The sequence below is a fragment of the Giraffa tippelskirchi genome, chromosome X, assembly GCF_054371585.1.
Source record: "Giraffa tippelskirchi isolate mGirTip1 chromosome X, T2T-mGirTip1v1.2.pri, whole genome shotgun sequence".
Taxonomy (NCBI): domain Eukaryota; kingdom Metazoa; phylum Chordata; class Mammalia; order Artiodactyla; family Giraffidae; genus Giraffa; species Giraffa tippelskirchi.
Window position 1 is genome coordinate 77,800,416 of NC_137289.1, and position 17,416 is coordinate 77,817,831.

The 17,416-nt window shown below is 34.5% G+C and overlaps 1 protein-coding gene across 5 annotated transcripts in view; it reads left to right on the top strand.

The window, feature by feature from the left end:
* RPS6KA6 (ribosomal protein S6 kinase A6) overlaps positions 1-17,416 on the top strand; it is a 202,411-nt gene that overhangs the window by 86,148 nt on the left and 98,847 nt on the right. For all 5 annotated transcript variants that reach the window (XM_081566554.1, XM_081566553.1, XM_081566555.1 and 2 more), the window contains 2 exons: positions 11,114-11,220; positions 11,473-11,510. In XM_081566554.1, coding sequence (XP_081422680.1) covers positions 11,114-11,220; positions 11,473-11,510 — 145 coding nt within the window. The remainder of the gene's footprint in view (positions 1-11,113; positions 11,221-11,472; positions 11,511-17,416) is intronic.

Consider the following 17,416-nt stretch of genomic DNA (forward strand, 5'->3'; position numbering starts at 1 on the left):
TGTGTGGGCTTCCCATTGTGATGCCTTCTCCTGTTGTGGAGCATGGGCTCTAGGGCCCATAGGCTTCAGTAGCTGTAGTATGTTGGCTCAGTAGTTGCAGTACATGTGTTCTAGAGCATGAGCATAGTGGCTGTGGCACAGAGGACCTAGTTGCCCCACAGCGTATAGAATGTTCCCAGACCTGTAGTCGAACCCTTGTCCCTTGCATTGGCAGGCAGATTCTATACACTGGAGCATCAGGCAAGTCCTCTTCTTTAATCTTTTAATGTGGTGAATTACATTGAACTAATTGTCAAATGTTGAAGCAGTCTTGCATCTGTGGGTGAACTCTATGCAGTCATGATGTATTATTCTTTTTGTATATTATTGGATGATATTTACTAAAAGTTTGTTAAGAATTTTTGCATCTATTTTCATGAGAGATATTTGACTGTAGTTTTCTTTATTGATCATATCTAATTTTGGTGTCAGAGCAATTCTGGTTTCATAGAATGAGTTGAGTAGAATTTTCTCCCCTTCAATTTTCTGCAAGAGTTCAGTGTTACATTGTCCTTAAAAGATTCGTAGAATTCACTAGTGGAGCTATCTGGGCCTGAAGTGTTTTTTTAATGGTACAGTGTTTAACTATAAATTCAGTTTTTTAAAATTTACTTGAGGTTATTCAGTTCATCTTTCTTTTTAAATGAGTTTAGTATCTTATGTCTTTTTTTTTTTTTTTAATAAATTTATTTATTTTAGTTGGGGGCTAATTACTTTACAATATTGTAATAGTTTTTGCCATACATTGACATGAATCAGCCATGGGTTTACATGTGTTCCCCTTCCTGGACCCCCCACCCACCTCCCTCCCCATCCCATCCTTCTGGATCATCCCATTGCCCCGGCCCTGAGCCCTTGTCACATGCATCGAACATGGAATGGTGTTCTGTTTCACATATGATAATATACATGTTTCAATGCTATTCTCCCAGAACGTCCCACCCTCACCTTCTCCCTCAGAGTCCATAAAATTGTTCCATGCATCTGTGTCTCTTATTCTGTCTCGCATATAGGGTTATCGTTACCATCTTTCAAATTCCATATATATGCATAGTATACTGTATTGTTGTTTTTCTTTCTGGCTTACTTCACTCTGTATAATGGGCTCCAGTTTCATCCATCTCAGTAGAACCGATTCAAATGTATTTTTTTTAATGGCTGAGTAATATTCCATTGTGTATATGTACCACAGCTTCCTTATCCATTCGTCTGCTGATGGACATCTAGGTTGCTTCCATGTCCTGGCTATTGTAAACAGTGCTGCGATGAACATTGGGGTACACGCGTCTCTTTCAATTCTGGTTTCCTCGGTGTATATGCCCAGCAGTGGGATTGCTGGGTCATATGGCAGTTCTATTCCCAGTTTTTTAAGGAATCTCCACACTGTTCTCCATAGTGGCTGTACTAGTTTGCATTCCCACCAACAGTGTAAGAGGGTTCCCTTTTCTCCACACCCTCTCCAGCATTTATTGCTTGTAGACTTTTGGATAGCAGCCATTCTGACTGGTGTGAAATGATACCTCATTGTGGTTTTGATTTGCATTTCTCTAATAATGAGTGATGTTGAGCATCTTTTCATGTGTTTGTTAGCCATCTGTATGTCTTCTTTGGAGAAATGTCTGTTTAGTTCTTTGGCCCATTTTTTGATTGGGTCGTTCATTTTTCTGGAATTCAGCTGCAGAAGTTGCTTGTATATTTTTGAGATTAATTGTTTGTCTGTTGCTTCATTTGCTATTATTTTCTCCCATTCTGAAGGCTGTCTTTTCACCTTGTTTATAGTTTCCTTTGTTGTGCAAAAGCTTTTAATTTTAATTAGGTCCCATTTGTTTATTTTTGCTTTTATTTCCAATATTCTGGGAGGTGGGTCATGGAGGATCCTGCTGTGATTTATGTCGGAGAGTGTTTCCCTCAATCAATGTAATACACCACATTAACAAATTGAAAGAAAAAAACCATATGGTTATCTCAATAGATGCAGAAAAAGCCTTTGACAAAATTCAGCATCCATTTATGATTAAAACCCTCCAGAAAGCAGGAATAGAAGGAACATATCTCAACATAATAAAAGCTATATATGACAAACCCACGGCAAACATTATCCTCAATGGTGAAAAATTGAAAGCATTTCCCCTAAAGTCAGGAACAAGGCAAGGATGCCCACTCTCACCACTACTATTCAACATAGTTTTGGAAGTTTTGGCCACAGCAATCAGAGCTGAAAAAGAAATAAAAGGAATACAGATAGGAAAAGAAGAAGTAAAACTCTCACTGTTTGCAGATGACATGATCCTCTACATAGAAAACCCTAAAGACTCTACTAGAAAATTACTAGAGTTGATCAATGAATATAGTAAAGTTGCAGGATATAAAATTAACACACAGAAATCCCTTGCATTCTTATACTCCAATAATGAGAAAACAGAAAGAGAAATTAAGGAAACAATACCATTCACCATTGCAACAAAAAGAATAAAATATTTAGGAATATATCTACCTAAAGAAACAAAAGACTTATATATAGAAAACTATAAAACACTGATGAAAGAAATCAAAGAGGACACAAACAGATGGAGAAATATACCGTGTTCATGGATTGGAAGAATTAATATAGTGAAAATGAGTATACTACCCAAAGCAATCTATAGATTCAATGCAATCCCTATCAAGCTACCAATGGTATTTTTCACAGAACTGGAACAAATCATCTCACAATTTGTATGGAAATATAAGAAACCTCGAATAGCCAAAGCAATCTTGAGGAAGAAGAATGGAACTGGAGGAATCAACCTGCCTGACTTCAGGCTCTACTACAAAGCCACAGTCATCAAGACAGTATGGTACTGGCACAAAGATAGAAATATAGATCAATGGAACAAAATAGAAAGCCCAGAGATAAACCCACGCACCTATGGACACCTTATCTTCGACAAAGGAGGCAAGAATATACAATGGAGAAAAGACAATCTCTTTAACAAGTGGTGCTGGGAAAACTGGTCAACCACTTGTAAAAGAATGAAACTAGAACACTTCCTAACACCGTACACAAAAATAAACTCAAAATGGATTAAAGATCTAAACATAAGACCAGAAACAATAAAACTCCTAGAGGAAAACATAGGCAAAACACTCTCCGACATAAATCACAGCAGGATCCTATCTTATGTCTTTTAAGGAATTTATGCATTTCATCAGAGTTACCAAATTCATTGGCATAAAGTTGTTCATAGTATCCTCTTGTTATGAATTTTATAGGTATAGAATCATTATTGTTGTTGATATCATCATGCCTGATATTGGTATTTTGTGTCTTCTCCTTTTTCTGTCTCGCTTAGGCTTGGTAGATTGTTACCAATTTTATTGTTCTTCTCAAAGAACCAAGAGCTTTTGGTTTCAGTGATTTTCTCTATTGTATTTCTTCTGTTTTCTATTTCTAGTTTAATCTTTATTACTTAGTTTTTTTCTGCTTAATTTGTGTTTCACTAGCTTTTCTGTTTTTTAAGATGGAAACAGAAGTTATTGATTTAAGACTTTTGCTTCTTTTCTAATATAAGTGTGTAGTGTTATAAGTTTCACTCTAAATACTAATTTAGTATCATCTCACAAATTTTGAATTGTGATGCTTTTATTTTCCTTTAGTTCAACATGTTTTCCAATTTCCTTTTATTTCTTCTTTGACTCACAGGCTATTTACAAGTATGCAAATTAATTTTAAAATATTTAGGCAGCTTCCAGATAAATTTCTATTATCGATTTCTAATTAAATTTTATTTTAGTCAAACTGCACAGTTTGTATGACTTGAATTCCCTTAAATTCACCTAAATTGTTTTATGCTTCACAATATGGTATATCTTGGTAAATTGTTCAATGTGTACTTGAGAAGAATGTGTATTATGATTTTGGGTACTGGAAAGTTCTGTAAATGTCAGTTAGATTAAGTTGTTTGATAGTGTTTTTTTTGGTTTTTTTTTTTTTTTGCCTGCTTTCAGTTTCTATTTTTTTTTAATAGTTTATTTTCTATTGTTTAACTTTACGATATTGTATTTGTTTTGCCATACATTGACATGAATCCACCATGGGTGTACATGTTTTCCCCTTCCAGAACCCCCCTTTCACCTCCCTCCCCATCCCATCCCTCTGGGTCAAGTCTCCTTTATTTTTCCTAACTTTCTGTCTATATGTTCTAAAAATTTTTAAGAGACAATGGTTGCAACTTTTGACTATGGATTTATCTGTTTCTTTTTGAATTTCTGTCTTTGCTTCATATATTTCAAAGTTCTGTTATTAAGTGCATAAACCTTTAGGATTATCATTCCATCTTAGTGAATTTACCCTTTATTATTATGAGATGACTGACTTTATCTTTGCTAATATTCTTTGCTTTGAAATCTACATTGATGTTAATCCAGGTTTTAAAAAAATAGTATTAGTTTGTTATAGTGTTTTTCATATTTTTATTTATTTGTCTTTATATTTAATGTACAGTACTTAAGGCAGCATATACTTATCTCGTTTTTTATACAGTCTGAAAATTTATGCTTTTTAATAAGTGTCAGACTTGTTACATTATTGATATGATTGGGTTTAAATCTCCCATCTTTGTATTTGTGGGTTTTTTTTTTTTTTTGGTTCCATCTGTTCTTTTATTTCTCTTTTTCTCTGCCATCTTTTTATCTTTTTATCAAAATAACATTTTGTTGTGTTATTTTAGTAGCTCCTTTAGGGTTTCTAGTATAAATCTTTAACTCAGCAGTCAGGAATCTATAGTCTCAGGCCAAATATGGCCTGCTGATATTTTTTGTAAATAAAGTTTTATTGGAATACAACCACACCCATGTGTTTAAGTACTGTCTATGGTTGCTTTCATGCTTCAGTGGCAGCATAATTGTATGGTCATTTTTATTTAATTTTATTAAATTTAATTTTCTTGTACTCTAGATACTTGTGTTTTCTTACAAAGTATTTAGCTTTGTTCTGGGATGCAGTTAACCTGTTGAGTCTTGCTTTTAACTTTATTATGTGAGACCAGAGCAGAATTTAGGATTAATTTTTTTCTAGTACTGAAACAACCCTTCTTAATACTCTAACCAACACCCTATCAATTATGTGATTCTTCACTCTCACTCTTGGGTACAGGACTTATCCTGGTCCTTTGTGAGCTCTGTGGTTTCTTTTTTTTTTTTTTAATAGTGTTGTTCTTTTCCTGGACTCAGGTAGTTTCCTTAGATCTATAAATAATAATTTTTCATTGGATGACAGACATCCTGAAATTCACCTTGTTAGGTGATGGATATTTTTATATTTTGATTTTTGTATTTCTCTAAATGTTATTAAACTTCGTTCTGGAATTTGTGTAGTTTATTGTGAAATAGTTTATTTCAGGTTGTTAAACTGGACCAGAGCAACATTTAATCAATGGTTGATTTTGCTCTACTTGGAAGAAAAATCCATCTGATTCTTACATCCAGTGCCCTGTGAATTACAAAGGTTTCTGCTCTCTTTGGAGGTAACATGAACTATTCCTGATCCTGTATGAGTTCCATGGATTAGTCCCTCTAATCCTTTCATTGATTATTTTCCTGGCTCAGGTTAGTTTCCTCACTCACAGATGCTGAGCATTTCTCTGAGTACTTGAGGGAGACCATCTATATAACTCAACAGTTCTCTCTGTGTAATTCTCCCTTCTGTGCTCTATCTTGTGAATTCTCTCCATCATGTCTCCCCAGTCTCTCAGATCCATCTCATCAATTTAGGAGTCTTCCAGGCTCTGCCTGACTTTACCCTCCTTGCATTACTGTTTAGGAACTCTTTCTAGGTAGTAAGCTAGAACACTGTAGGGTTCTTTCCATCTCTCGGTATTCACTGTCCTTTGTTGCCTGATGTCTAATGTCTTGAAAAGTGTCATTTCATATATTTTGTCCTGTGTTTAGTTGTTTCAGATGGGAGATTAAATCCTGCCCTTATCTACTTCATTTTGTCTTGAAGTGATAGTCTAAGAATAAGTAGAATTTTAATTGGGTGGTAGTGATTCAACATCTCACTTCCAGAACTAAAATGTTGAATGTGGGAGAGCTACTGTTGATTCCCAGAGCTCTAGAACTTGCTGTGAGAAAGAAACAGTGTGCTTCTGGGATGCTAACCATTGCTTAAATGGCTGAGGTCTGTGGCTTGTATCTGTTTATCTCCAGTGTAGAACATTCCATGCACGAACATAGACTGTGACTTGGATGTATTGTTTATTATAGAACAGGATTCTCTGTGTGATAGGGTCTGTCTAAGACCCCTTCCCAGAGGGTTGTTAAAAGATCTTATTAAAACCTGGTTCCGAGATATAGAGGGACAACAGTATAACAGTTAATCATGATTTCTTATGTTAGACTGTAGAAGTGACAAGAATAATTGAGATATTCTTACTTGTAGTCGTTTCTGATTTTCTTTTAAACTCTTCAAACCTGTATTCTCGATGTGAGACAATCTAAACTGGTACTAGCACAGAAATGCAGTTAGTAAGTTTTGATTCCTAAGTCTGGAATATTAGGTAAGAACAAGCATTTTAAATTCATTTCCCCAAAACAATAAATTAGTATAATCATTAAACAGGCTTCTAAGAAATGATTTAATGGTTACTTCTATAGACAGCTCGTTAATAAGTTTTTTTATTGGTTTTACTTCATGTATCTGTACCAAAAAGGTGCTATATCACCTCAAAAATGAGAACTTACTTACTCTTTAAGTCTTAGAAAGACACTTTTAAAAATTCATATTTGTATGTGTTAAAGGATTTTATTTTGTGTGTAATGTATATATTATATATATATATATATAATATATATATGTATATTTTTTTAAAGGGAATGACACCTCCCCAAATTTCTTTCCTCACAAACACACACACATGCGTGAGCGAGCACGCACACACACACACACACACACACACACACATGCACACACACCTCTCTCTTAGGCCATACCATATTTTGCTAATGTCAAGAAAATATAATGGGATGAATGACTGATAATTATAAAGCTGCTAGTTCTTCCAGAATTAACTTGTAGACCTAACAAGATTTCAAACAAAGTCCCAACAGGAATTCTTGTATGAAATTGAAAGATGATTTTATCAGTGTGCTTGGAAAAGTAAATGAAAAGAACTAAGATGTTTTTAAAATAAAGAACACCCTCTTCTTGCTCTATCTCTTGTTTAAAACTTTATAAAGCTGCTACTATAAGCAAACCATTGTAGTATCAACACAAGATTAGAAATACACTGCATATTCCAGGAAAATTCTGGTATATGTGACTTATCATATATTATAATAGAAGAAAAATCACAAGTTAATGGCAAAGAGATTGATTGTTCAGTAAACAGTATATAAGAAATTGGTTAGATATTTCAGAAAGAAAAAAATCATTTTAAATTATCACTACCACATACAAGGATAAATCTTGCTTGCATTGAAGAGGTAAATCTGGAAAAAAATTCATCCTGAAAGAAAATGCAGCTGAATATGTAGTTGATTGAGGAATACATGGCAGCCCACTCTAGTATTCATGCCTGGAGAATCCCCATGGACAGAGGAGCCTGGTGGGTTACAGTCTGTGGGGTCACAAAGAGTCGGACACGACTGAGCAACTAAGCACAGCACATGTAGTTGATTATTAAATGGAGGTCTCCTTAATCATTAAAGTGATGAAGTAAAATCATACAGAAATTATATATAAATTTGAGTACATAAAATTAAGAATTACTAAACATCAAAAACGAGCACAAAGTGGGGAAAATATCTACATGTAATATGATGAACTCACATTTTTATTATTTAAAGAATTTTTACCAATTAAAAAAAAACAGTAAGTAAATAATGGGAAATAGGCAAAAACATTACTGATAATTCACTAAAAAAATAGAAAGGTCACTAGACATGGAAAAATATATAGCCTAAGAATAAAATTTTAAGACAGTGGATTCCATCTTTGGTTATCAGTTTAGAAAACATTTTTAAAAGGGTAATTTTCAGTGCTGCTATGAATGTGGTAAGACACGTGCTTTCATAAGCTGCTGATGGGAGTGTAAAATATTGTAACCCTTTGACAAATAATTTTGTTATGTATGTCAAGAATCTTGGAATGTTTATTCTCCTTGACTGCATATTATTTGCTTTTTTATTTCTCAGAAATCCATTTTGGGGAAGTAACTATATGTATCAGAAATATATATGCATATCACCAAGTTATTTATAACAGTGAAAAACTGAAATAACCTAAATAAACATTAGGTAAACTATAGTAAATTAGTATGTTAATATTGTATAGCTATTGAAAACTCTTTATAAATAAGTTTTAAAGATATTAAAATAATGCCTATAATATTAAGTGGGAGAAGAGGAGTCCACTAACTAGTATCTATATAGTGTGATCTCAAATATATTGAAACACACACACTCATACATATATACATGAATGACTTCCTGGGGGCTCAGATGGTAAAGCATCTGCCTACAATGCGGGAGACCCGGGTTCAGCCCCTGGTTTGGGAATATCTCCTGGAGAAGGAAATAGCAACCCACTCCAGTATTCTTGCCTGGGAAATCCCATAGACGGAGGAGCCTGGTAGGCTACAGTCCATGGGGTCGCAAAGGGTCAGACACGACTGAGCAACTTCACTTTCTTTCACTTTCACTTTCAAACTATAGTAAATTAGTATGTTGATATTGTATAGCTATTGAAAACTCTTTATAAATAAGTTTTAAAGATATTAAAAGAATGCCTATAATATTAAGTGGGAGAAAAGGAGTCCACTAACTAGTGTGTATATATATATATATATTATATATATGTATATATATATATATATATATATATAGTATGATCTCAAATATATTGAAACACACACACTCATACATATATACATGAATGACTTGAAGAGCAAACAAAAATACTAGCATTTCTTACCTCAGGGTGTTGGGGTTTTAGATGATTTTTATTTGGGGGAAGACTCAGGATAATTAGTGACTAGGAAAGCATTAATGGTAGTGAACCTGAAACTTATAAAAGTTTTAACATAGCATATGGCAAAAGTAGATTCTGAGGAACAGGGAATTCTTAGGGACAGTTATTTCTGAGCTCAAATCCTGAGCATTCTTACTGTGTTTTTCTCGGCAGGTTAGTTTATCACTCTTGAGTGTCCATACATAAGGTGGTGATAATACCAACCTCATAAGGTTGTTTGGAAGATTGTAATAACATAACGAATGAAAAGTTTAAACTATAAACTGGCAAGTATATTATCTTGTCATGAAATTGTCTTTGAAGAAAACCTCATGAGGGACATAAATAAGAAACTTACTATTATGTGCCAGTCGCTTTTCATTCATTATCTTCCAAACAACCTTATGAGGTCAGTGTTATCACCACCTTACATAAGGATACTCAGAATGATAAACTAACTTGCCCAGAAAAACATATAATTGCCATAAGCTATAAACTGGGCTTTCTTAGTGGCGCAGTGGTAAAGAATCTGCCTGCCAGTGCAGGAGACACAGGGTCCCTGGAGAGGGAAATGGCAACCCACTCCAGATTCTTGCCTGGGAAGTCCCATGGGCAGAGGAGCCTGGTGGGCTACAGTCCATAGGATCACAAAGAGTCCCACACAATTTAGCGACTAAAACAACAACAACAAACAAAACTATAGACTGTTTCTTCTTTTAGAGTTTCAAAGATTTTTGTTTAGGGTTTCTTATGTGTTAAATTTCAATGAACGCTTTGATTAGCTTTCTTCTAAGGTGAAATAGGTAACATCTGTTTTTCTTCTTAATAAAATATCAAGTGAAAATGTTCTTATACTTTTACCATTATAATATTCAAATGAATTCTCCTGAAACTTAGATAATGAAAGTCTTTGTTTTTCTGCAGATTATTTTAAAAAGTGGGTGGAGTATCAAAATTTATCTTTAATTGCTCATTCTCAGCAATTTTACTAGTAACCTGAATCTGCATAATATAATTCAGTGGCCATGATTCTGAGTGGACAAGCCAGTTTCAAGATTTTATGATATGTCATTCAAATTTTGAACTTTCTTAATAATCTGTGTATTTCATTAATGAAAATAAAAAAAATTTCTAGACAAGTTATTTGTTTTGCCAATTAGAAGCCCTTGCTAAATCTTAACAATTACAGCTAATGGTTGAGTAGTGCCCAATTTTGTGTTTAAATTAACACTTACTTATGAATATAGATGTAAACCTATAATAATACCACCTCATCATTGCACACATAGAATTTTATAATTTACAAAGCCTTTTTTCCCCACATAAACTAAGCTGACTGTTAAAACAATCTTGTTAAGTAGATGTAGCAGATACTATTATCCTTATTTTACAGGTTTAGAAACTTAAGCCCAGAGGGCTAGGTGACATGTCAGACATTATACTGCTAATTCTAAGTCCAGTGCACTTTTCACTTTATCATAGTAAGTCTATTCCCAGGCACAAAAGATTGAGGAATTCAGTGCCTTTAGACCCATGTATTCAACTGGCAGAAGAGTCCTGGAGCTACCCCTTAGGTCAGAGATTGGATTTAGAATTGTGTTTAATGTAAGAGTTACTAATTGACACCTTATGTTAGTAACAGAAACTTTAGATTAGTAGACCTGCTAAAAGCAAAATTTTCACTGAGAAGTGATAGTAGACAATGAAAGAGAACATAGTAGAAATAGTGGAATTCCAGTACTAAAACAAAATATCCAATATATTGCAAAGATCCTGAGAATATCCCTATATATTAGTTTACTAAAATTCATAATTAAATTGTGATACTAAATCATTTTTAAAAAGGCAAATCTGTGTGGTGCATTCAGTGTAAATAGATATGCAAACTGCATAATATATTTTAGAAAGATCTACATTAAAATGATTAATAGTGAAGAGAAGGATTCTTAAAGAGGTTAATTTCATCTGTTTACTTGTTTTATTTTCCTGTTTACCTAGATTTGTCTATTTCCTGTTTTTAAAGCAGAAAATTTAAATAATTTCAACATTCAAAAAAAGATTAACTGGTAAATTATTATTGTATTCTAGGTTCTGTTTACAGAGGAAGATGTGAAATTCTACCTTGCAGAACTAGCCCTTGCTTTGGATCATCTGCATCGATTAGGAATTGTATATAGAGACCTGAAGCCAGAAAAGTAAAGTTGTATTCTTTTTATGTATACCTGTTCCCAGTATTTCTGTAACTACTTTTTTCTCCATTAAGTCTATTAATTTAAAGATTCTATGAAAATATACATGAATTATACAATTATATGAAACATACTTTAAAAAGTAATCTTCATCAGTTACCCATTGATTTTAAATTAGTCATTTCAAAATTTTCTGGTCTATCAAATTTTATGTGAATATTTTATTCTGTGTTGTTGAATGTGAATTTTGATTTACAGCATTTTGCTTGATGAAATAGGACATATCAAGTTAACAGGTATGCAAATTTTCTTATTCTATCCTAAGCCTGTTTTCTGTTTTTATTAATATGTATATTTGTCTAAGCCTGTTTTTCCTCTTTCTTGATTTAATTTGCATTTTATTCATTTCTTTAGTGAGATAAAATTCATTTAAAGGGTAGATAACTCTCAATATGCTCTAATTGTAATACCAAAAATTTATACAATAGTGTCATCGTCCTCATTAAGAAATGACATTTGGCTTTCTAGGTAAAAGCACATCATTTTTGTTTCAGTCTAGACTGAAAGATTTATCATAAGTAGTTATCACATTTGAAATATAGTGAATTATAAATTTTTAAACCAGGTGTTTCATAATGAGAGGTTCATTTTATTCTTTTTTTTGGTAAAAACACATTTTATTTTTTACTTTATTTTGAATGTTGAGTGTTTTCAGTATATAACACATTCTGCTAATTCTCACAGGACTCTTAGGCATAAAGCCTCCTTATTATACCATTAAAATCTTTTACTTTCAAATAATTATAGACTGACAATAAGTTGCAAAAATAGTACTATCACCCAGCTTCCCCTATGGTGACATTTTATAAAATTACTACTGCATTATCAAACTCAGGAAATTGATAGGTACAGTAGAACTAACTAGACTATATACTTTACTTGGATTTCACTGGTTTTTGCATGTAGTCATTTTTTTGTTTGTTTGTCTCCATGACATTATATCCTTATATGTAGATTTGAATACCATCATCATTATCAATAAGCAGAACTGATCTACAACCATATCTGTCCATTTATAATCACACTCTTCCCCCCTTCTTTAACTCCTGGCAACCACTTATCTGTTCTACATCTCCCAGTTTGTTGTTTTAAGAATATGATGCAAATAGAACTGTACAGTAGTCACACACCTAGACATTTATCCTAGAGAAATAAAAACTTACATGCACACAAAAAAATCTATACATGAATTTTTGTAGCAGCTCTATTTGAAATGGCCCAAGGTTGGAAATGTCCAAGATGTCCTTCAAAGAGTGAACGGATGGATACAACTATACAGTAGAATACTACTCAGCAGTATATGCAGCAACTTGGACTGGGCATTATGCTGAGTGAGCCAATCTCAAAAGGTTACTTATGTTTTAAATAGGTAGTAAATTCTGTATTTAATTATCAGAATGTTAAAAAAGAGATAAAATGAAGATATGGTCGTAAATTACAAAGAAGTTTGGACCAGTGCACTTTAAAGGTAAGTTGCTTTAAATTCGTAAGTATACTGCTTCAGTGTAAAAGTAAAGTATGAAGTTGTTAACTTGAAAGCTCAAGTAAATGTGACAAAGTTCAAGTAAAGTTTAGTAAATCTTATTGATTCACAGCCTGGTTATCTTTCTCATACATGAGACAATCAAAGCATATTCAAACAGATTCAGAGTGGGTTCGATCCTTGGGTCAGGAACATCCCCTGGAGGAGGGCATGGCAATCCACTCCAGTATTCTTGCCTGGAGAATCCCATGGACAGAGCAAGTAGCCTGGCAGGCTACAATCCATAGGGTTGCAAAGAATCAGACACGACTGAAGTGACTTAGTATGCACTCATGAGAGAACAAGGAAGAAAAATATGAAGAGAGAACAGTAGAGTTTTGAAATTTTATACAAAATATATTTTTTATTTTATAACAATCAATCTTTAATTGCAAAGCTAATTAGATTTAATTCTTTTCATTTTTCTTAATAAATTATGCTTGTTTTGTCTCAGGAGAGGAAGGAAAGTGGGGAAAGAGTAGAATAAATTCTACCTTTATCTCTCTTCTACATTAAGATTAATTGGGTGAATAATGATATCAACTTGTTTTTTATTTAGTCTTATAATATGAACTCTGCTCTTATACCTTTTGGACTTAAATTGGCTTAGGAGTAAAGAATATTTAGAATCAATGTTAATTTATAAGCAAGGGACTCAAGGCTTATAATGGAAAGAAACTGTGATTTATGTATATTTTTAAATAATTCAGTCTATATTCCTTTAAAGTGACACCAATATATCTTTAAGGAAAGTGCACAAAGATAAATGTTAGCTAATTTACAGTTTAATGATTATAACCTAATTCAAAGTATAACCTCTCCACATTCCAGTGTGGTTGGTTAAAGATACCTCATAGCAAGCATCAGTATTTTAAGACATTTCAGTTTTTTTCTTTCCTTTTTTGTTTTATTCTTCCTTTCTTTCTCTTTTTTTCTTCCTTTCTTATGTGTTGTGCCTGTTTCCTCCTTCCTTCCCTCCCCTTCCTTCCATTTTGAATACTATCATCAAAAGTGGTATTTGCTATTTGTCTTTGATACCAGTGATCTCAAGTGATTTAGGAATGTCTTTTCTAATTATGGTCTTCCTCAGTGTTCTAAGTTTCCCCAGAATAATCTTAGAAGATTACTTCTTTTTAGAAGATACCTTTTTTTCTTTACCTGTTCACTTTAAAAATCCTCCAAATAAGAGGAATAGACTTTTTAACAGATTACTCTGGAATAGCAGCAGACTATAGAAAGGTTCCTTTATATGACTGTGCTTTGAGCCTGATTGAGCTCATACTGGGATTATGTTTGTATAGCGAAGATCAGTAGAATGAAAGTGAATATTCCCCAAATATATGTGTACTTGCCAATATATTATTTATATTGTTTTTATGTCTTAGTTTTTCTTTTTTTTTTCTGGAATACCATCTACTAGTTTTTGTAAAAACGAACTATATTACATGACTTGTCTGGTTTAGAAAAAGGTTACTCATTATACCTTATTAAAAATTATAAATTGAACACAATTGATTTAAGCTGTCTGTGGTTGCTATGTTTTCTTTTTTAAACTTTTAAATACCTACTTTAATAGTTTTTCAGACACTCAGGTTTTAAATACAGCTGCTTATAATACAGTTTAAAATCTGATCTGGAAGTGTAAGTCATCCCTTATTTCTGCTTTTTGCTATTCTGGTCTTTTATTTGGTGAACTGTGTTACTCATTTTTATGAGCAACCTGTGGAATTTATAGATGAAACACAAATCATGTTGGCTGCTTCTTTGAAGCAGACAGAAACATTCCACAGCTGTCTCTTCCTGAATTCAGTTTTTCTTTTTCAGGTTTGCATGCTTTGGCCAGTCTGGTAAATGTGCTGAGTCATATATAGTACTTTCAGTGAGACCTTCAAGTTCTCTTTTTCAATTCAGTTCAGTTCAATTCAGTCACTCAGTCGTGTCCTACTCTTTGTGACCCCATGGACTGCAGCATGCCAGGCTTCCCTGTCCATTACCAACTCCCGGAGCTTGCTCAGACTCATGTCCATCGAGTTGGTGATGCCATCCAACCATCTCATCCTGTTGTCCCCTTTTCTTCCTGCCTTCAATCTTTCCAAGCATCAGGGTCTTTTCCAGTGAGTCAGTTCTTCACATCAGGTGGCCAAAGGATTGGAGCTTCAGCTTCAGCATCAGTCCTTCCAATGAATATTCAGGACTAATTTCCTTTAGGATGGACTGGTGGATCTCCTTGAAGCCCAAGGGACTCTTAAGAGTCTTCTCTAACACCAAAGTTCAAAAGTATCAATTCTTCAGCATTCAGCTTTCTTTATGGTCCAACTCTCACATCCATACATGACTACTGGAAAAACTGTAGCTTTAACTAGATGGACCTTTGTTGGCAAAGTAATATCTCTCTCTGCCTTTTAATATGCTGTCTAGGTTGGTCATAGCTTTTTTTTTTTTTTTTCAAGGAGCAAGCATCTTTTAATTTCATGGCTGCAGTCACCATCTGCAGTGATTATGGTTTCAAAAGTATGTGAACTGAAAGCTTCCAGGTGTTCAAGCTGGATTTAGAAAAGGCAGAGGAACCAGAGATCAAATTGCCTACATCTGTTGGATCACAGAAAAAGCAAGAGAATTACAGGAAAACATCTACTTCTGCTTCATTGACTATGCTAAAGCCTTTGTGTGGATCACAACAAACTGGAAAATTCTTCAAGAGATGGAAATACCAGACCACCTGACCTGCCTCCTGAGAAATCTGTATTCAGGTCAAGAAGCAGCAGTTAGAACCAGACATGGAACAATGGACTGGTTCCAAATCAGGAAAGGAGTATGTCAAGGCTGTATATTGTCACCCTGCTTATTTATCTTATATGCAGAGTATATCATGCATCATGTCTGGCTGGATAAATCACAAGCTGGAATCAAGATTGCAGGGAGAAATATCAGTAACCTCAGATATGCAGATGACACCACCCTTTATGGCAGAGAACGAAGAGGAACTAAAGAGCCTCTTGACTGAGGTGAAAGAGAAGAGTGAAAAACCTGGCTTAAAACTCATCATTCAAAAAATGAAGAACATGGCATCTGGTCCTATCACTTCATGGAAGATAGATGGGGAAACAATAGAAACAGTGACAGACTTTATTTTCTTGGGCTCCAAAACCACTGCAGATGGTGACTGTGGCCATGAAATTAGAAGATGCTTGCTCCTTGGAAGAAAAGCTATGACAAATCTAGACACCATATTTAAAAGCAGAGACATTTCTTTGCCAACCAAGGTCTGTATAGTCAAAGCTCTTGTTTTTCCAGGAGTCATGTATGGATGGGAGAGCTGGAACATAAAGAAGGTTGAGGGCCAAAAAAGTGATGGTTTTGAAGTGTGGTGTTGGAGAAGACTCCTGAGAGGCCCTTTGACTGCAAGGAAGTCAAACCAGTCAATCCTAATGGAAATCAACCCTGAATAATCATTGCAAAGACTGATGCTGAAGCTGAAGCTCCAATACTTGGCCACCTGATGCAAAGGGCTGACTCATTAGAAAAGACCCTTATGCTAGGAAAGGTTGAAGACAGGAGAAGGGGACGACAGAGAACGAGATGGTTGGATGGCATCACCAATTTGATGGACATGAGTTTGAGCAAGCTCCAGGAGATGGTGAAGGACAGGGAAGCCTGGAGTGCTGTAGTCTATGGGGTCCTCAAGAGTCAGACATGACTGAGCAACTGAACAGCAATAAATATGGTATATTACCTTGAAAAAAATCTTGAAATTTGCTTGTAGAATGGGCATCAGAAAGACTGCAGATTGTACGTTATTGTGAAAAGGTGGAAGGTAGATTATCTGGAATTAGGAGTTCTAATACAGTAGGTGAACAGGACGGAGAAGGCAATGGCACCCCACCCCAGTACTCTTGCCTGGAAAATCCCATGGATGGAGGAGCCTGGTAGGCTGCAGTCCATGGGGTCGCTAAGAGTCGGACACGACTGAGCGACTTCACTTTCACTTTTCCCTTTCATGCACTGGAGAAGGAAATGGCAACCCACTCCAGTATTCTTGCCTGGAGAATCCCAGGGACGGCGGAGCCTGGTGGGCTGCCGTCTATGGGGTCGCACAGAGTCGGACACGACTGAAGCGACTTAGCAGCAGCAGCAGTAGCAGCAGGTGAACAGGAGTAGCTCATAACACATGTGATATGCTGATGTTCATGTATGTATTTCTGCTTGGCTCAGTTTAACTAGGTACAGTTTTCTAGTGTTTCACCCAGTATTTCTTGTGGATAAAATTGCACATAAACCAACCTGAAATGTTAAATTCATGTTATAGTCACGAAGCAAATTCTAGTGTTAAATATTAGTTTTGTCAGAAAATAGTACAGCAAAGGACCTTTGTGGAGAGGTGTAAATCTCTGAAAGGTAACAGTAAGATATAAATTATATTGGAACAAATTTGCATTTTTAAGACAAGCATTATAGCAGAGCTATGTATGTCAGTTCTCCAGTACAACACTGTCTTGATTACTATAGTTTTATAGTAAGTATTGAAGTCAGGTAGTATGATTCCTTGAATTTCCTTTTTTTTTTTTCACATTTTTTGGCTATTCTGTTTCTTTTGTCTTTTTATATAAATTTTAAATTTAG